The 22,325-nt window shown below is 36.6% G+C and overlaps 1 protein-coding gene across 3 annotated transcripts in view; it reads right to left on the bottom strand.

The window, feature by feature from the left end:
* Positions 1-22,325, bottom strand: part of WWP1 (WW domain containing E3 ubiquitin protein ligase 1) — a 122,287-nt gene that overhangs the window by 61,565 nt on the left and 38,397 nt on the right. For 2 of the 3 annotated variants that reach the window (XM_008001017.3, XM_008001019.3), the window contains 4 exons: positions 22,119-22,243; positions 6,579-6,716; positions 6,420-6,486; positions 2,904-3,088 (listed from right to left, as the gene is read on the bottom strand). In XM_008001017.3, the coding sequence (XP_007999208.1) occupies positions 2,904-3,088; positions 6,420-6,486; positions 6,579-6,716; positions 22,119-22,243 (515 nt within the window). The remainder of the gene's footprint in view (positions 1-2,903; positions 3,089-6,419; positions 6,487-6,578; positions 6,717-22,118; positions 22,244-22,325) is intronic. The other variant, XM_008001020.3, reaches the window with a different exon arrangement.

Here is a 22,325-nt window from a genome sequence, read left to right as displayed (position 1 = left end):
ATGGCTGCTACCAACAGAACAGGTTCCGGAAGCCTCTGTAAACCAGCCAATAGAATGATGACAGTTGGATTGTTTTGTCAGATGTCACCAGCAATAATCAGAGGTGGTGAAAAGGCTAGGGGAATGCTGTTTGAAGCCTAGCAGCATAAAAGATGAACAGTATAGCTTTGAGATCCTATAAAAATCACATACATCAAAATGAATAGGAAGAAAGCAAAGTGCACAGAATCAATAGCCAGATAGTGGAATGTCAATTACAGTTCTTCTGTTTCTTAGCTGTGCCCTCTCAGTGCCTCAGTTCCTTCATCAGAGAAAAGGAAAAATACTACCACCTATTTCAAAGAGTTATTGTGAGAGAGATAAATCTGTTAATGCATATATACTATTTAAAACATGCAGGGCACAAATAGGAGCTATTATCACTATTTTTCAGATTGTCATCGATTTCCTTACAGTTACTATGAAATGTCATGAGAATTATGATAAGACCTTCATTTCTAATTCCTCACATCCATTTTATTTTTACCTTAAAATTTTAGGCAAGGATAAATAAGAAAGAAATGTGAGAACTGAACTTATTACCAATGGAAAGAATCTATACAGTATCAGACAAGCTGTAGAGGTATAAATTAAGATTCTACGATGAGGAAAGCCTCAATTTCTTCTCCTTTTTACATCAACATCTGAATACATCCACATGCCAAAACATACAACTAATTAGTGGTCAATGGATATTTGCACAGATGTATTCAATCAGCTGAATATTTTAGGAATAAGAGCAAAACCTCCAAATCCATATTCGAGGTGAATATCCCTTATCTAAAATGCTTGGAACCAGAAATGTTTCAGATTTCAGATATTTGTTTAAGTTTTGGAATATGTGCATTTTACTTGCCAGTTTAGCATCCCTAATCCAAAAATGCAAAATCTGAAATGCTCCAGTGAGCATTTCTGAAATTTCAGCATCAAGCCAATGCTCAAACAGTTTCAGATTTTGGAGCATTTTAGATTTGAGATTTTTTAGATTAGAGATACTCCACCTGTATTAGAAATAGTAGCAATTTTAACTGATCTGTTCTTAATTTAGAAATAATCTGAATAATCCAAGATGATATTCCCTTTTCTGCTTTGCTAACAGAACTCTCAGAGACAAATGTTCTTACTAGAAAGTAGGTGAAAATCAGAAAATACATGAACTTTGCTCATTAATTTCATAATAGTTGTATCTATTCTCTTTGTTTTCTAGCCACCTTAAATTAAGACTAAAAAATTCTACCTACTGTGAGTACTTGGGAAACCATCTTTTAATCTACTTCTTTTTTTTTTTTTTTTTTTTTTTTAAGGGGAGTATTATTAAAGAAATTAAATTTTAAAAATATCATTCACGTGTCAGTTCTCAATGTTTACGAAAACTCTCAGACAACTCCTGGTAAACATCCCCCAAATACCAACCTTGGATAAAAATACATAATTAAGACTTATTACTGGCTGGGTACAGTGGCTCACGCCTGTCATCCCAGCACTTTGGGAGGCTGAGGCAGGTGGATCACTTGAAGTCAGGAGTTTGAGACCAGCCTGGTCAATATGATGAAACCCCGTCTCTACTAAAAATACAAAAATTAGGGGGACATGGTGGCGCACACCTGTAATCCCAGCTACTCATGAGGCTAAAGGCACAAGAATCTCTTGAACCCAGGAGGCAGAAGTTGTAGTGAGCTGAAATCCTGCCACCGCTCTCCAGCCTGGGCAACAGAGTGAGACTCCGTCTCAAAAAAAAAAAAAAGACTCATTATCAAAAAGGTCCATCTATTTTAATGTAAATACTGAATTGCTTCTTTACGTATTTCTACTTCTGAATACTTTCCCAGAAATGGACAAACACAGAGAGGAATACAGGCTCTTGAATAAAAAGACCAGGATTTCAACTTAATTCCCAACATGTATGCTAATAATCTTAAAAACATCCTAAGATGTTTAAGTTTCAGGAGACTCACCTGAAAGAGTTAATATACAATGACCAAACAAAACATTTATGAATCTTATAACTGAGTCCACTAAGGATTATAGAGGACATCTTCCTTAGGCATTCCTTCTATAATACAGTAAAGCTTACTTTTGGAAAATAAACTTTCTGAGAGCTATTCAACTCCTAGTACATTTTTCCACCAAGTTAGATGCCAAGAATAATAAATTTATATACTGAAAGAGGGGATAAAAGAACCATTCATTACTCACTTTTACTAAGAAATCAATGAATTAACTAAAGTTCTTTCAGAAGTATATTTTATACCATGAATTACACAGTACTTTTTGTGGCGTAAAGCTTAAGAATCTAGCTCTCATATATGCACTTGCTTAGTAAAAGTTCTGACCTCCAAAATATTTTTGAAATATCTTCCTAAACAATCCAGAAAGTTTCAAATTATTAGGAAAAATTTCAGGCATTGCAATTTTTAAATTCCTATCATAGACCAGAATATTAAGAAAGACTGCACAGGCTGGGTGCAGTGGCTCATGCCTGTCATCCCAACACTTTAGGGAGGCTGAGGCGGGCAGATCACTTGAGGTCAGGAGTTCGAGACCAGCCAGTTGCCAAAGAGGTGAAACTCTGTCTCTACTAAAAATACAACAACTTATAGTTGGGCGTGGTGGTGGGTGCCTGTAGTCCCAGCTGCTCAGGAGGCTGAGGCAGGAGAATTGCTTGAACCCAGGAGGCAGAGGTTGCAGTGAGCCGAGATCGCACCACTGCACTCCAGCCTGGGCAATAGAGTGAGACTCCATCTCACATACACACACACACACAAAAAGACTGGCTGCACAAAAAGGGAAGTGTAGGCATGGATGGATACATAAACTTTATTTACTTTTCCTTTAAACAAGGTGTCAAAAATAGCCTTGCTTACCAGTGTCATCGGCAGGCTCAGATGTGAGTGGTTTTGGAGCTGGTGTATTTTTGGGTCTGGCAGCAACCTGAGATGGAGATGAAGGTGTGTTGTCTCCATTAACTACATACGAGCAGCATGAGTTTTGGACTAGAGTGCTTGTAGGTACATGATTATCTATTCCATTCGTGCCTTCAACAGCCAACCTTGAAAAAAAAATGCCTTATTTCAATCATTTAAGTACAAGTCAACAACATTTCATGAGAATTTTCATAAGAATTATTTATTGAGTTCTCTTAAGTTTCTTTTTTGTTATTTATTTTTTAAAAATTTTTTAGATTCTATTTCCAAACAATTGAGTTCTTACATTTCAAGTAAAATGAGAGGTAATGAACAAAGATATGACATGTTTTATATTAAAGTTTTAATTACTTTTCAGTTCTAAGTATAGCCATTCTGCAGATAAAAAAATACTGAGGTATACAAACATACTAAGTCAAAATAAATAAGGTCTCTCACAAAAATATTCAAATTGTACATTTTAAATATTTAAGACTAATATTAATCTATTTTAAAAGCTCTAAAAGAAAGTAGTTTCAAAAAGTTCATGAAATTATATGAATCATAAAAATCAAGTACAAACTACTGTAAATTTTCTTTTTTTTTTTAGAGACAGGGTCTCACTTTGTCACCAAGGCTGGAGTGCAGTGGCTCACTGCAGCCTCAACCTCTTAGGCTCAAATAATCCTCCTGCCTCAGCCTCTTGATCAGCTAAGAGCACAGGCATGCATCACAGTGTCCAGCTAATTTTTTAAATTTTTGTAGAGATTGGATCTCCCTTTGTTGCCCAGGCTGGTCTCGAATTCCTGGCCTCAAGCGATCCTCCCATCTTGACCCCCAAAGTGCTGGGATTATAGGTGTGAGCCATTGTACCTGGCATGAAACTATTATAACTTTATTAAATCTTGAAAAATAAGTGAAAAACAGTCTTCAGATATTGATTACAAATTAGCATATACGAGGCACTAAAATCATGACTACAGGATGATCAAAAAAAGCTAAATATTATACCCCAGAACTATAAAAATGTGTAGTATATACATTAGCAAATAAGTAACTCTAACAACAAAATCAAACATTTTAAGTCTTATTGGCAGTGGAAGGAGCTGGGCCATTTGGTGAGACACAGTGTTTAAAAAAAACAAAACAAAAAAATTTTAAAGGAGTTGGAAGTTGTAAGTGGCCAGGAGTGCTTTTCCAAATACACAGGTCATCCCATATCTACTCTCCACAGAGCAGCCTGAGCATTGTTTTAAAAATATAAACCAGATCATCATGTCACTCTCCTGGTTAGCCAACAAATCTTTTGAAAATCAACCACACCTTTATCCCATCTTCTCTCTAACCTATTTCTCTCTGAGCTCATCCCTGCTCACTTTGCAGCAGATATCGATTTTACTGAATATCAAAAACATACTGAACAGTCTTCAAATGTTTATTACAAATTATGATACGCCAGGTGGTAAAACATAATAACTATGAAATTATCAGAAAAGTTTGAAGTTCTTCCCTCAGAACTCTGCACAGATGGTTCATTCTTGGCTTATTAATCTTAGCTCAAATCACACTTCCTCAGAGATGATTCCTTGGCATCTCTTAAAAATAGGCTCCCTTCCATTCCTGTCATCTTGTCCCGTTTAAATGACTTCATAGTGCTTATTGCTATGTCCAATTAGTGTATTTATGTCTTCTGTTGTTTACTATACATAGATATACATATATACACACACATATATGTGTGTGTGTGTGTATATATATATTTTTTCCCCCCGAGACGAAGTCTTGCTCTGTCGCCCAGAGCTGGAGTGCAATGGCGTGATCTCAGCTCACTGCAACCTCTGCCTCCTGGGTTCAAGCAATTCTCCTGCCTCAGATTCCCAAGTAGCTGGGATTACAGGTGCGCACCACCACGCCTGGCTAATTTTTTTGTATTTTTAGTAGAGACGGGGTTTCACCATGTTGGCCACGCTGGTCTGGAACTCCTGACCTCATGATCTGCACGCCTCAGCCTCCCAAAGTACTGGGATTACAGGCACGAGCCACCGTGCCCAGCCTACTATCTACCTTTATCTCAACAGAATGTCAATTTCATGGGAACACGGCTGGTATTCTTAGTACCTGAACTAATATCTGGCATCAAACAGGCATTCAGTAAGTATCTGTTGAATGAACAAATGATTAATGAATCCCACCCTCCTTTCCCTTGTCACCTAGACATTTGGAACAAGATGTGTTTAGGAAGTTTGGGCAGGTAAAGACTGAAATGATTGTGATTTGTACACCCCTCCCCAGGCAACTAGCAAGAATCAGTGATTCAGAAGTCTAGGTAAAATAACCCATCTGAATTTCTCCTGGTACTATAGAACTAATCTTTAATTCAAAGAGTCTTACTATGCAATCGACAATATTTGGTAGTAATTCAAGCTCCTCTACCCATCTAAAATTTTTTTAATTACATGGACATTAAATATATTTACTTAAGCCAAATATACATTCAGAAGGCATACTTATCTGTTCAAGTGGTCTAAGGAGAATCACTAAATGGCAAGTTAGAAGAAATGATACTAATAACTATAGATTAATAAAGGTCACACTTTGTCATATACCAGTATGCTTTTTCAAAGGTAATGAGTCTGTTTTACAACAGTATATTTTTATATTTTCAGGTGCTAATTCCACTTTATTTGATCTATTATATACTTTTATTCCAATTTAAATTACTTCAAACAAAAAAAAACTCTATTAATTGTCACGAACTGTGAATGCCAGGGTATTTCTGAAATGTTAGAATGATATATCTGAGGGAAGGCCACAATGATGTCTGAAAGAAGGCCACAATCTGTGGAGCATTTACCTTCTCATGATTTATAGCATAATGCCAATCCAGAGAGCGGTATGATACCTATTTATCCATAGTAACTGACTGTACTTATAAAATACATCTAAATACAGATTTCAAAAAGCCATTTTCAATAAAAAGAAATAAAGCACTGTACATGCTACAACATAAATGAACTTTGAAACATGCTAAGAAAAAGAAGCCAGTCACAAAAGATCACATACTGTATGAATCCATGTATATAAAATGGCCAGAATAGACAATTCACAGACACAGAAAAAGTAGATTTATGGGTACAGGGAAAAATGGAGAGTGAGTACTCATGCATACATGGTTTCTCTTCAGGGTAGAATGTTCTGAAATCACACAGTAGAGAAGGTAACACAACTATGTTAATATATTAAAAACTACTAAAACACATACTTTTAAAAAGTGAATTTCATGATATATGTATGATATCTCAATAAAGCTGTAATTTTTTAAAAAGCTACTTTCACAAGAATTAACCAAATGACATGTTTAGACATAAGTTTCTAAATTCTGTGGCAAATTCTAAACTAAGGTAAAATATAAAACTTCTTATTCAGGAAATACGTTCCACATCATGTCGCCACCCATATTCAAATAAAATATTCTACCTGGCAGTTGTCCTTGCTGAAGGCTCTCCATTTTCATGTAAGGCATCACCATTTTGCTGTATTTCTACTGAACAACAAGAAAGAAAGAAACTAGGTTTTTATATACTTCTTGCTCATTCTTTTTCCTTTAAATTTTACAAACATATAAAGTTAGCTTACTGGTTGGAGATGAGCTGCAGTTTGCTATATTTTCTTGCTCAATCACCAATCCATCAAGCACAACTGTCAATTCACCAGTTTGTGCTATACCATTCTTGTTCTCCAAGGAAAGTTTTAATTGTTCTTTCACTCTTTCCACTAGAAAGAAGAATATTCTAATTTAAAAGCTTTTGCCATATATAAAAATGCTTCAGAAATCAAAATTACATTTCAAGAATCACTCTAATTCAGTACTTGACATTTGGAAGGAATTCTTTGCATGCCTTTGACACTTAGTTAAGTAATTCCTCGTTCCCCCTCAATCCCATGCTTTCAATATCACCTTTAATTGCTTCTGTGCATATTATAAATATTGGAGAACATATAAATACATCTAAATAATAAGTGTAGCAATTATCTAAACTTGCTTTTCAGCTCAAGGTACCACAGAGGACTCTTGTGGCTGAGGCAAAATTTCTGCGCAAGAGTCAGGTAAGTTTGGTTTCAAATTCCAGTTCTGCTACTTACTGGCCGTGTATTCAGTAACTTATTCAAACGTCTTTAAGCCTTGGTTCCTTAATTACAAAATGGAGACGATGGATTTCAAACTAAAGGGACAGTGTTGAGGACCAAATGCAAAACCATACAGACAGCTCTAGCACCACTTCTGAGGCACAGTTTATGTGCTCGATAAATGCTACGTATTGTGACAATCGTTTATCATCATTTTCATATAAGGATAAATACTTCCTTCCCATTATTAGAACAACTAGTTCTTTCTTAAATTCAAGGTCATTTTGCTTCAATTTCTGTTAGACTATATATTTAGACTATGTATTAAGTGATATATTATACTTCTATATATTAGACTATATATTAATAGTTATTAGAAGGGGCTTAGAGAAAAGGAGAGATGAAGGTAAAAGAATACAGCTTCAGTTAGAAGGAATTTTTGTTTCTTTGAGATATTGTACAGTGTGATTTACACAGTAAATAATGTGTGGTACATTCAAAATTGCTAACAGTAAATTCCAAATGTTCTCATCACAAAAAAAAACATAAGTATTTGAGGTGACAGATATGTTAATACGCTTAGTTTAATTATTCCACATTGTATTCATTGATCATAACATCACTCCGTATCCCATAAATATATACAACTACAATTTGTCAATTTATAATTTAAAAATAAAAACTAAAAGAGAAAGTTATCAGTGATCACTTTATTATTCAAACTGAGGCCAAATACTTCAATCTGATCTTCAGTGGCTTTCTGCAGTTTTTGCAATTACGGAACATTTCACGTTTTAGGTGAAGTCCTTAACTTTGATCTTTCCTATATTTGATCTTTCCTATATTTAACAAATTTGGGCGGGGAGGGGAGGTTCTCCATTTACCAAATGCCCAGAATAAATATGTTCACAGTTATCTATGTACAGAAAAGACAAGACAAAAATCTAGAACTACTAATCACTGGACAGAAATTCTTTGTGGCTAGGCCTGGTGACTCACACTTGTAACCCCAGCACTTTGGGAGGCCGACACAGAAGGCCTCCTAACTTGAGTTAGGAGTTCGATACCAGCAACACAGTGAGATCTAGTCTCTATAAAAAATTTAAAAATTAAGGCCAGGCATGGTGGCTCACGCCTCTAATCCTAGCATTTTGGGAGGTGAGGTAGGCGGATCACTTGAGCCCAGGAGTTCAAGACCAATCTGGCCAGCATAGCAAGACCCTGTCTCTATTTTATTTTTTAAATGAAAAATTAGCCAGGTGCAGTGGCATGTGCCTGTATTCCCAGCTACTCAGGAGGCTGAGATGAGAGGATCCTGTAAGCCCAGGAGTTCAAGGCTGCAGCAAATGATGAATGCACTATTGCACTCTAGTGGGAGTAACAGAGTGAGGCCCTGTCTCAAAAAAGAAAGAAGGAAAGAAAAAGAAATTGTTTGCAAAAAAAATAGTTTAAACCATGTAATAAAAGAAGACCTTATAGAATACCCCAACCATTTGTAACATCACAGACCTCAATTCTACTTTACATCCCCCAAAAAAAAAACCAAACAAAAAAAACACCAATTAAACAACTAGAAAAACTAAAGGAAATACAAAAGCACACACACACAAAAACTATAAAAGCAGCCAGGCACAGTGGTTCACGCCTGTAATCCCAGCACTTTGGGAGGCCGAGGCGGGTAGATCACAAAGTCAGGAGATCAAGACCATCCTGGCCAACATGGTGAAACTCCGTCTCTATTAAAAATGCAAAAAAATTAGCTGGGCGTGGTGGCAGGCACCTGTAGTCCCAGCTACTTGGAAGGCTGAGGCAGAATTGCTTGAATCTGGGAGGCAGAGGCTGCAGTGAGCCCAGATTGCACCACTGCACTCTAGCCTGGGCGACAGAGCAAGACTCCTTCTCAAAAAAAAAAGAAAACTACAAAAGCACAAATTTCAGCTTTCTCTAATAATCAGTATCTGAAGAAAACTATATTGACTGACATACAATTGCATTCTTGTCATCTCCCATGATTTCAAGTGTCTGGAATTTGGTGATTTGGTTTCTCCTGAAAATATGAAGCTGTTTGACCCGATTCCTAAAGAACGGGCTTTTAAAATCTCTTTAGTGTGTGTTTCTTGGTAAGTTCTTTCATTTTATTTATCTGTAAATGTCTGCATTCTCATCCTCAAAAGACAGACTTGTTGGGCATATAATTTTATATTGGTAATGATCTCCTCTCAACTCTTTGAAGATATTTTTCCACTATCTTCTCCTATTACTAATTCTGCAATTCTAATTCATAAATCTTTGCAAATACCCAGTTTTTCTCTACAGCTGCTTTTTAAAATTATTTGTCTTTGGTATTATGCATTTCACTATGATATGGGGAGGTAGACTAAAAAACAAAAACATTCTTTTAGTGGTAAGTGCATTGAAGGAAATGAGCAAAGCCGTGGTAAGGAAGTCTCCTTTAGGCTGGTCAGGGTTTGATCCTGACCTGGTCACCTAGTGGCCTGGTCACTAGGCATGACTTTCTCTTTGCTCTCTTGTTTGGGACAGTATGAATCTGTGGACTCACGTTTTTCATTAGTGTTCAAAAACTTGCAGCCATTCTCTCTTAAAATATCTCCTCAAAAATCTGGCCCATTACCTATTTTTCATAAATAAAGTTTCATTTGAACACAGTCACACTCATTCATTTACATATTTTCTATGGCTGCTTTCACGTTAAAATGGCAAGTTAATTGGTGTAACAGAAACCATATATGGCCTACGTGCTCAAATGTTTACAATCTGTCTCTTTACGGAAAACCTCTGCTTACAGTGGCTTATTCCCTTATGTTTATTATCTGACGTTAGCTTAAACTAATTTAAAGCTAATTTTTACCAGTGGTTTGATGATACACCCTAATTTTACAGTGGTTTCATTGTACACCCAAGAGTGTAGACTAGAGGAGTTCAAGTTCAGCTCCCTTATCTCTGGCTATTAGCCAAAAGCTCAGCATCATTAAATCTGCTAATGGTATGGCAGACTATTCTAATTCTGGTTCATGAGGTTTTCTTTACCCCAATCCCCTCATGTCCTGGCTTTTTTTTTTTTTTTTTTAAAGAAGAACAGTCCTCTACCTTTTTGCAAAATCATCAATGCCACAAAGATTTGTTCAATCCAGTATCTAGGTATTCTGCAGTGGGACGGGTTACAGTATATATTATTTCACAATTCTGAACATGGAAGATTGAGTTATAACATTTTGGATCATAAAACTGGAAGGACAATCACATAAATAATTCCCATCTACATGTGAATGTATATGTGTGTGTCAGAGGGAAAAAGATATTATTCTGTCATAGTATAAACAAACCAACTCAGACATATTTATCCATTCAATATTTGAGTGCCTACAGTGTGCCAGGCACTGTAGCTGGGGAAGAAGCAGGACAAACCCTGACTAGCCTAAAGGAGATCTCCTTACCACTGCTTTGCTCATTTCCTTCAATGCACTTACCACAAAAAGAATGTTTCTGTTTTTCAGTCGACCTCCCCAAACGAACTGAAATCTCTAGCAGAGCAGAGAGATCTTGTCCAACTAATTCAGTGATGTATCCTCAGCAGCTGAGAGAAGGTAAGTGCTTAAGAAACATTTAAACTAAGTGATTAAGGTAGTCCTGTCCTAGGGGAACTTACTCTTACAAGGCAGAAGCTGATTTTTTTCGTACCTCCTAGCAATTTAAGACAGAACAACTTGAGTCTCTGAGGAGGCAGGTATATAAGTAGGTAATTTGTTCTATAAATCATGGATTTGTTGAAAACATGTTTCACAGATTTCTATTTAGCTCAGAGCCACATTCTGAAGCAGTTTTTAAAAACTGCTCAATGTATTATCTATTGCTGAGTAACAAATTATCCTAAAACTTACTGGCTAAAAATAACAATAATCACTCATTATTGCCAAGAATTCAAGAGGGGCACACACACATCTGGCAGGTGGGGGTGCTGGCTGCTGAGAGGAGACCTCAGTGCCCCTCCACAGGGCTTTGTGAGAGTCTTCCCAATGGTTGCTGATTTCCCATGGTGAGTACTCCAAGAGAACAAGGCAAAAGCTAAAATGCCTATATGACTAAGTCTCAGAGGTCATACACCATCACTTCTGCCACAATCTAGTGATCACACAGATCATCTGTGACACAGTGTGGGAGGGGACTACAGAAGGGTGTTGGAACACCAGAAGGTATGAATGCTTGAAGGCCATTTTAGAGGCTGGCCAACGTACTCGTAAGTATGAGAAAAACCAAATTTTTAGAAACAAAATGAATACATAAGGTCACATAGCTTGTAAGTGACAGTCCCAATAATAGCAAAGTTTTCTAATTCCTAAGTCTCTTCATTATATCATGCTATGAGTCAATGTTCAACAACTCACAAAGTTAAGCTCCCACTACCTACCATGTAACAAAAAATTTCAGAATTTATTTACTTATTTATTTATAATAAATCTGTAATCCTAGCACTTTGGGAGGCTGAGGTGGGTGGATCACTTGAGGCCAGGAGTTCGAGATCAGCCTAGCCAACCCAAAGAAACCCTGCCTCAACTAAAAATACAAAAATTAGTCAGACATGGTGGCACGTGCCTGCAGTCCCAGCTACTCACAAAGTTAAGTAGCTAGGGTTATCCCTAAGAGCCTTGAGGGGAGGTTGAGGCAAGGAGAATGGCTAGAACCCAGGAGGCAGAGGTTGCAGTGAGCCACGATCATGCCACTGCACTCCAGCCTGGGCAACAGAGTGAGACCCTGTCTCAAAAAAAATAAATAAATACAAATTAAAAAATAAAAAAACTAATGATTAACTGAGAGAAAAAAAATAAGAGCTCTTACGAATCAGTGAGAAAAAAACTAAACAAACCAATAAAAAAATGTACAGAGCATGAGACAATCATAAATGATGAAGTATGAATGATTAATAAACATCTGACCTTATTAATAATCAAAGAAATGCTTTGATAATAAAAATCATCTTTTATACCTATTAATGTGGCAAATATTTACAAATGGACATTGCCATATGCTACATTGTGTATATAAATTAGCAGAACTTTTCAGGAAGGCAGCTGAACTTCCTGAAAACTTTGCACTCCCTTTTACCTCCCAGTAATTTCAATACAAAAAAAATTTCTAAAGAATAAAGAGGCACTTATATCACTGAACGTGAAAATACTGTTTATTCAAAGCTTTGACTTCAAAATGTCTGAGTTTGTGTTGATAGTAAGTGAATTTATAAAACAAAATTTGTCTTAGTATAAACTAAATAAGCAAATTCACTCAGTTAATAAGGCTAAAGAAAATTATAAAATAAAATCAAATTTGATTATGCTCTGTCCAGTACCACAAATGACACATTTCTCTGCCGTATTTCCCCACCATTCAATATAAAGAGAGAATTATTCATTATAAATCATTTTGGACATAATTTACTTTGAAAAGACCTTAATGGATTTCAAAATGCTTTCCTTGACAAAAACTAAGTTCTTGGTTCTATTAACACCATAAAAAATAAATAAATAAAAAACCTCAGTCTAATTACCAGTATTTGAATGGCAGCCATCTCACTCCTCTCTGGAATATTTAAAGAGGTTCTCTCAGCCTTAAAATTGAAACACAAAGTGAAGTTCTGAATATACTCTAATGTGTATGTTAGCTATACTATTCCTACAGTTTTCACCTATGGGTATAGTGACAAAGATTCTCTCTTTAATCAAACTCTAGTCAGGGTCCTCAGAACCTTCTTGACTAGGCCTCAATCTTGGCCTAGAAAAACTGCAAACTCAGCCCAAATTATTTCATCGACAACTTCACTACCACAAGCACCACTTGGACCACCATTGCACACACACTGGAAGAATTCAACAAGCACTACCATAGTTCCTAACAGTTCAAGGCTCTTAGGGATAACCCTAACTCCCCTTAAAGCACCTGCCTGAGAAAACTTAAGGCTGCCAAAAGAATTTACTGCCTGTTGTAGCCAACACCTGATGATAGGCCCCCGACTACTCTTTCTTAGAGCTTTTACTAAAAAGGGCTTACAATGGTAAATCCTTCCTCTGTCTCCTATAACATGTGAGTGTCTTTCTCAAGGGCCTGAAAGACATTCCTTTAAAATGCAATCATTGGGAAGGATAGGGCTTTTGTCTCCCTGTCTCTGTGGGAGGACAGAATCCTGACTTTGTTATTTGCCAGTTACCAAACACAAGGGCCTAATTGCATTTACACTGACCGAGCTTTTGTAATTTTTCATTTTGCTGACTCTACTGAGCCTCCATTGAACCCCTCGCCCCCACTCCTTCATTCTCCTTTTAAAAGACCCAGTAACCTCTATACAAATCAAAGTTGGGTTCGGTTCATGCTAGAATCTCTTCCTTATTGCAAAAACATATTACTGATTAAAGTATGTCCTAACCACTCTAAACAGTGTCCCAGCTTTGTTTATCTGTGACAATAAAGGGATTTTTTTTTTTTCCTATGTACTTTAAGAAATAGTGAGGCTGAGTAAGTGAAACATACCTCAGATATCAGTATCTCATACTGGTGACATGAAGGAAAGAAAGTTAAAAATACCACACATCTCTGCAGAGCCAAATAAATAATTTCCATAGTTTGGAATGTTGTTCAAGTGACCTGAACACAGAACTGAAGGTTCTGAGACAATGTATTAGAGGATTAAAGGAGCAAAAGCTTTGGGCATCAACCAACGGGGCTTATACAAAACAGATGAAGGTTAAGCAGTGAAAGCTCACTAGGCCTTAAATGTGAAGAAGTGGAACAATCTCCCTAATAAGCCGCAGTGAGTTGGATTCTGAGGAAAACAATACAAATAATTTATGTGAGGTGAGTTTTGGGTTTTATTTAAGATTATAAATGGTTGTAATAACACATGCCATCAAGGGTGAAGAAATAAAAAAAAAAAAACTTCAAAAATAGAAAAAAATGCCTATTCATATAAATCGCTCCCCCACCATTACCCCAAATATATCAGAAAAGACAGATGAAAAACCATGAAATATAGGAGAAAACGATAGGGAGCCTTGAACAAAGGAAGAAATTAGCCTTATAAATTTGAAAAGGAACAAATGGCCTCAACAACTGCAAAATCTATTTTGATATGGTAGACTGTTGGGTTCCCATTATGGTAGAAGGGGGAGTGGTCAGAACCACATGTTCTTTCTATGTTTTGTACGTTTCTTCCTAAAATTCAATAAATGTTTATTTAATGAAGAAAAGTCCCAGATCTAAGAAAGTAAAAAATACAATTAATTTTAAGGGTTTCTAACTTTAAGCAAGTTATCAAAGCATATCTGAGGTAAGATATGCAACTTCTTGGAAGATAGGAAGCTTTGAACCAAACATATCAAAACAACAAAGGCATCTTTATTTTTAAAAAATCATAAATAAGAAGAGAATTCTACTGGCTGTTAGCAAATGGGAATATAAAATTAAAAAGCAACTCAGGTCTGATTTAAAAGACTGCAGAAGTCAAAAGAATAAATCCTTATGTTCTACGAAAAACTTTTAAAATCTTAGGCAAATAAAATAAGAATTATTGGTTAATATAATCTACCAAGATGTTTAAATAAAATTATTAAGAACTATTATAAAAGAAATGACATTTTGAAGACTAAAAATACAATGGAAAACATGAAAATTTCAAAACAACATTGTAAGCAAGAAATAAAGGAATGACAAACAGTATCAATCAAAACCAGAACACAGACCAAACAGATGACACAGTGAAATACCTAGGGGGAAGAAAAGGCAATAAGGCAATACGATTAGATTATATTAGGAAGTGTGCCAGGAGAAACACAAAAGACAAATGGCAGCAAATCATAATGAAGGAGAAAACAAACACAGATTTCAAACTAACAATTAAGAAAATACTCAAGGAGCTTCCAGAATTGCTCCTTACAAAAAAGACAACCTAGCCAAGCATAGTGGCATCAGAAGACTGTGGTGGGAGGATCGCTTGAGTCCAGGAGTTGGAGGCTACAGTACACTAGGATAGCACCTGTGAACAGTCACTGGCCTGGGCAACATTCAGAAAAGAAAAAAAAAGACAACCTGATATCTAGTGATAAAATTAAAACTCTACCTAAGAGAAATATAAAAGTAAGTAGGAAAGAAAGCAAAGTTATTAAAAAAAAAAAAAAAAAAAAGGCAGAGATAAATTCTGATTTTGCAATTCAAACACAAAAGAGTCTGATACTGCACTGACCAATACGGTAGCCAGTGGCCACATATGGCTATTTAAATGTAAATTTAATTAAAATAAATCAGGTTTAAAACTAAAGCCTTTAGTTCTACATGCCACATTTCAAATGCTCAACTGCCATACATGACTAAAGGCTACCATATTGGAGAGCAGAGATACAGAACATAACCATCACTGCAGAAGTTCTATTGGACAGCAGCCCTTACTGAACAGTGCTTAAATGAAGCTAACTTTTCATTATGAAGACGGAAGAAAATTATATAAAAATATAAAACACCAGCTAGGTTGTGGTGGGTCATGCCTATAATCCTAGCACTTTCAGAGGCTGAGGCAGGCATATCACTTGAGGTCAGGAGTTCGAGACCAGCCTGGCCAACATGGTGAAACCCCGTCTCTACCAAAAAATACAAAAATGAGCCGAACATGGTGGTCCATGGTAGCGCACGTCTGTAATCCCAGTTAATGAGGAGGCTGAGGTGGGAGAATTGCTTGAACCCAGGAGGCAAAGGCTGCAGTGAGCTGAGACTGCACCCCTGCACTCCAGCCTGAGTGACAGAGTGAGATCCTGTCTCAAGGGGGGAAAAAAAAAAAAAAATATATATATATATATATATATATATATATATATATATATATATGAGAGACTGTGTCAGTAAAATTCAATGGTACTGGGATTACAAAAGAATATATTTTAAAAGATTAGAAATCAAGGTTATGGTCAAGACAAGTGGTAATACAAAGTAGAATCTCTGTTATTATTCACAGGCTGACTATTTTGGCACTCCCTTCTACCTTTTTCACAAGATTCTTGGTATTTTATCCTTTAAGTGGTTCTAATATAAATATATTTCCAATAAAAGATAAATGCCTAATACACAGGACCATTGCTAATAAAAGAATGTGAAAATAAAGGTCATTTAAGATACATATGGCGGCCAGGCGCAGTGGCTCAAGCCTGTAATCCCAGCACTTTGGGAGGCCGAGACGGGTGGATCACGAGGTCAGCAAATCGAGACCATCCTAGCTAACACGGTGAAACCCCGTCTCTACTAAAAAATACAAAAAAAAAAACTAGCCGGGCGAGGTGGCGGGCGCCTGTAGTCCCAGCTACTCGGGAAGCTGAGGCAGGAGAATGGCGTAAACCCGGGAGGCGGAGCTTGCAGGGAGCTGAGATCCGGCCACTGCACTCCAGTATGGGTGACAGAGCCAGACTCCGTCTCAAAAAAAAAAAAAAAAAAAAAGATATATATGGCAACTAATAAAAATAATTTAGCTTAACAAAAAGTTGGACCACTTCTGCTTCGGTCTGATGGCACCCCACAAAATTCATATGTTGAAACTTAATCACTACTGTGATCGTATTAAAAATTAGGGTCTTTAGGAAGGGATTAAATCACAAGGGCACAGCTCTCATGGATGGAATTAGGGCCTTTATAAAAGTACTTGAGGGAGTGGGTGTGCCCTTTTCTGTCCCTTTTGCCATGTGAGGACATAGTGTTCACCCCCGTCAGAGGATGCAGCAACAAGGTGCCATCTTGGAAACAGGAACTGGATCCTCTCCAAACTCGAACCTGGCATCTTGATCTTGATCTTGGACTTCCAGATTCTAGAACTGTGATAAATGTATTTATGTTCTCTAGAAATTACCCAGTCTCAGGTATTTTGTTATAGCAGCACAAATGCAGTAAGACAGTACAGAAAAAATTGAATCCCCACATCTGAATGATACTCAAAGTTTCTTCAGTTATAGTCATTACAATTAGTTTATGTTTTCATTTGTGGAATTATTCATTGTACCTCCAACCCACTGCAAAAATAATTTTAGGCAGGCTTAAGTACATTTATGTTGAAAGGTAAGGATAGTTAAGTAAAAGTTACATTCTAATAGCACTTAGACAAAAATAATTGAGTATATACCACAGGGCCTGCATCATTGTCAAGACCACCCCCCCAACACACACACACAAAGAACGAGGAGGAAAGGAAGGGACAGAATAGCCTGCTATATGAGTGGAACATAAAATGATAAAATGTGTACTCAGGCTAGGGTACAGCAGCTGTTCACAGTCACAATGATAGTTCACTGCAGCCTTGAACTCTGGGCCTCAAGAGGTCCTCTTGCCTCAGCCTCCTTAGTAGCCACCTTAGATATAATTTTTTATGCACTCTCCATAATAATTCCATCTATGTTAAAGAATGAAATTAAAAACACACTAAACAAATGTATAATTATTGAAAATACCATGGACATGATTAGTGATAGGCTGCTTTCAGTATAGGAGACCCAGCAAAGCATACTCAGAAGATAATGAAAAGACTAGCTGAACACAGCAGTCAGGGTATGAATGTGTAGGTAGGAAATTAGACAAACTGAACTAAGACTCTGTAAGGCACTGAAAACAGGAGTTGAACTTGATCTTATAGAAAAGTGATTTTCAAACTGGTTTCAGGAGCAGGGTACCCCCCAGAAATTAACTCAGGAATTGCTGTGGATAACAAGAGTAAGGACATATGAGCATGTGCATGCCTGTGTTGTTCCATACTGCTTTATGTTTTACATACAGTAAAATTTTTATATAGAATAAGATTCCATGGTAAGATTTTACTTGAATAAGCCAGTTTCTCTGTTAACATTTTTAAAAAATCTTTGGCTGTGGACTGTGGGAAGCACTGAAAAAAACACAAGTGAATAAGACAGTGTCTGCATTCAAGTTGCTCATTAATTCCATTTTGTTTGTGGTCTACAACTGTTACAAATGTTACCTCGGATTCCTACAATAACTTTCCCACTACCACCAAACCATGTTCTTTCATCCTTTAAAACTACTCTTGAGAGCCCCCACATATACTTTTGGTAACAGTCACCTGCTCCATATTGTAACCTGCCTTCAAGGACTTTAATCCTGTCTGCCATTCATTCACACCATAAACTTTTTTAAAAAATGTCTTGCCAGAAATCATACTGGAAGTTTTCATGCATGCTAGATCCAGGGTTCTTCCTGAACAGCTGGATTGTCTTTCGCTGTTCTCTTCTTTCACTGCCTCAATACCTAAAAACTCAGCCTACTTTCTTTCCTCTCAGGAGATTCCTCTTTCACTTCATCCCTTAAAAAATCTATCCTCTGCAAATAGACGAGGAACACAGACACACTGCAGAACATCCCTCCACTGGAGCCTTCTACACAAATATACACAATTCTATTCAAGGTGCTGACTATCAAACATTTTCTGTATAGAGCACACCTCAGAAACATAATATCTCTATCAATAGCCTTGCCCCTCAAATCAGAGTTTAAGGATAGGAACAGAAAGTGTTTTTAGTACTGAATATTTTTATTCATCACTGGGATGTCATGTTTTTCTTGGGTTACCTATTTTGTTCTTAGCAGTTGTTTATTTATTTATTTATTTATTTTGGAGACAGTGTCTTACTCTGTCACTCAGAGTTGAATGCAGTGGTGTAATCTTGGCTCACTGCAACCCCCAACTCCCAGGCCCAAGCAATCCTCCCACCTCAGCCTCCCAAGTAGTTGGGACTACAAGCACGTGCCCAGCTAATTTTTTGTATCTTTGATAGAGCCCAGCTAATTTTTTGTATCTTTGGTAGAGATGAGGTTTCACCATGTTGCCCAGGCTGGTCTCAAACTTCTGAGCTCAGGTGATCCACCTGCCTCAGGCTCCCAAAGTGCTGGGATTACAGGCGTGAGCCACCACCCCTAGCCTGTTTACTTCTTTTTAAAGATAAATATACAATAACCCCAAAATTTAACTAGAGTTCATTCAACTGATACCCAACTAAAACTCAGAGTCCAAGTGCTAAACTAACAGACTGAATCAAAGGCAACCAAGAATGCTATCATTTATAAAAGTATTTATAAATTGCTTCAAGGCTGTCTTGAACCTTATTAATTTTATATTACTTCTAATCAAAATTAGGCAGCTAAGAATCAGAAAACTTATATTTTAATCACAACCCAAAGTTATGTGTATACTCTTGAACAACTCACTTAGATTAAAATCTAATTTTACTTTAAATTATTTTGTTACTCATTTGTCTATAAATGACTAAAACTAATACCTATAAATGTCTTCTATCATAAAAGGATTATGATACTATCATGAGATTAATTCTCCAAATAAATTTATTTACCTTTTGAGGCTGATTTGTGTCCCCCACCAAATTAGTATGTTAAAGTTTTACTCCCCAGTACCTCAAAATGTGACGTTTTTAGAGACTAGATTTTTGAAGAGGTAATTAAGTTAAAATAACGTCATTAGGGTAGGCCCTAATCCAATGACTGGTGTCCTGATAAGAGGAAATTTGGACACAGATACATACACAGAGGAAAGACCACGTGAAGATACAGGGAAAAGATGTCCATCTACTAGCCAAGAGAGGCCTCACAAGAAACCAACTCCACTGATACCTTAATCACAGACTTCCAGCCTCCGGATATGTGAGAAAATCAATTTCCATTGTTTAAGACACCCAGTCTGTGGTATTTTGCTATGGCAGCCCTTGCAAACTAATTTACTGACTTCTTAGGTGTGCAGGATGACACGACAATTTCTGAAGCCATCTACTCACTGTATGTTTATTAAATTTTATTTTTCCTGAGCATATCCTACTCAATTAAATCATAGAGATAATTTGTATTTAATTAGTTAGTTATTTTTTGAGACGGAGTCTCACTCTGTTGCCCAGGCTGGAAGGCAGCAGCACAATCTCAGCTCACTGCAGCCTCCGTCTCCCGGTTCAAGCAATTCTCCTGTCTTGGCCCCCTCAGTAGCTGGGATTACAGGCATGCGCCACCACGCCCAGCTAATTTTTGTATTTTTAGTAGAGACGGGGTTTCACCATGTTGGCCAGGCTGGTCTCGAACTCCTGACCTCAGCTGATCCGCCTGCCTCAGCCACCCAAAGTGGTGGGATTACAGGCGTGAGCCACTGCACACGGCCAAGGTAATTTTTAGTTTTAACAATTTGTGAGGGCTTCATTTCGAAGTGTAATGACATCACAACCTACCTAGAAGATCATTTGGCAGATAAGTGGATAGTTATCTTTACATGGAGGTTCAGTAGAGTCTAACATAACAGAATTGAAAACAATCTATATGTCCAACAATGGGAATATGGTTAAATAATAGTAATAATCCAGGCAAGGTACTGTATACTTAAATAACCTATTACTTATTTCTGAATCAAGATGAATTGCATGACTCATTGAGAAAAAGAAAAAAAAAAAAGCCATGGCACAGCAGAGAATCAAACTTGCAATGCTTTAAGAGAAAAAAAAAATGTTTTAAGCCGAATATATAAAAATTATTATGGTTTATACTAACTACTAATTACTAGTTCTAATTATTATACGCCATAATCACATTATATTTTCTTAGCTCATAACTCTTCATTTCCAAACACTAGATCAAAACAGATCTTTAAGTTGCATGTGGATTTGCAGAAAGAACTTTTTTAAAGATCAACTTGCTATTTTCATCATTAGCATTTCATCCTTTACTTCATTCAGCAAACCTACTTTTAGGAATCAATAAGAAAATCTCTAAGGAAGTAAGAAGAGCAAAAATATTTACAGATTTAAGCAAGAGTGTATTTTTAGTGAACTGTTACAAGCTACTTAAGTGTCAGACAACAGGAAACTAAATAAATTGTGGTGTGAGAAATTATTTTATGGTACTTAAAAATCATAAACTAGAACCCTGGTTTTTTGCGGGTTTTTCTGAGATGGAGTCTCACCCTGTCGCCCAGGCTGGGAGTGCAGTGGTGCAATATCGACTCACTGCAGCCTCCACCTCCTGGGTTCAAGTGATTCTCCTGCCTCAGTCTCCCAAGTAGCTGGGACTACAGGCACATGCCACCACACTCAGCTAATTTTTGTATTTTTAATAGAGACGAAGTTTCGCCATGTTGGCCAGACTGGTCTCGAACTCCTGACCTCAAGTGATCTGCCCACCCTGGCCTCCCAAAGTACTGGGATTACAGGAGTGAGCCACTGCCCCCAGCCAGAACCCTGGTTTTTAATATTCAGAGGATCACACATTTTGAGAATCTGACAAAAGCTATGAACCCTCTCCCCAGAATTACACATATATGTATATAACCCTATATTTTGCATATGATGATAGGAGGTTTACAAATAATTAAAGTCTAAACTACCTTAAAAATCCCAGTGTAGAAAAACTATCATGGACACATAATATTTCTGGTATATTGTTAAATTTCTAGAAAGCAGAAGATAAACTAGTAGATGCAAAGAAGAAAAGAAATCTGCGTTTGTGTCTATGAAAAAGAACAGCGACCAAATTATTAAGCTTGGTTATCCTTGGACAGTAAAATTATAGAAAATTTTTATATTACTCTATAATTTTCTATCTTCTTATTTTTTACAATAAACTAATTATATAATAATAAAAGAAAACTTAAGAGTTACAATTTATTTTAGCCAAATAAAATTGTTATTAGTCAAGTGACGAAATAGAGTAGGGTCATGTAATGATAATTTTCTCAAGTTTTAAAGTATATAATAACAAGCAGATAATAAATGACTGACAGTCACTGATAATAGGGTACTTGTGGATGACTTAGATCACCTTGTAAATGTGCAGATTGGAGAAAGGCCATGGTAAATATTTCCTATTTCATAAAATGCCACAAAGTTAATCAATCACAAGCAATAACTGAAGTTCTTTATGAATACAAAACTATGTTTTTGCTTTTAGGCTTCAGGATATGCTCAAAGTGTCTAAAATAAACTTATAAGGAAATAAAGGTCAGAACAAAAAACTTACATTTTCTATTGTGTATCAACAGAGCTTCTTTCAAATCTATCGTTGCTTTTCCTAATAAAGCATCTGCTTTTAAAGCGTGACGGCTCCAAACTCGAAATTCCAATGTAGTCTGTGGTGTAACATTTCTGGAAGGGTAAAATTATAACAAAAACACAGGAGCAGATATCGTTATTCTATTAATAAGTAACAATTCCTATTAAACCATTT

Source organism: Chlorocebus sabaeus, chromosome 8 (assembly GCF_047675955.1).
Source record: "Chlorocebus sabaeus isolate Y175 chromosome 8, mChlSab1.0.hap1, whole genome shotgun sequence".
Taxonomy (NCBI): domain Eukaryota; kingdom Metazoa; phylum Chordata; class Mammalia; order Primates; family Cercopithecidae; genus Chlorocebus; species Chlorocebus sabaeus.
The sequence above is the reverse complement of the archived record's forward strand: the minus strand, read 5'-3'. Positions and strand labels throughout refer to the sequence as shown.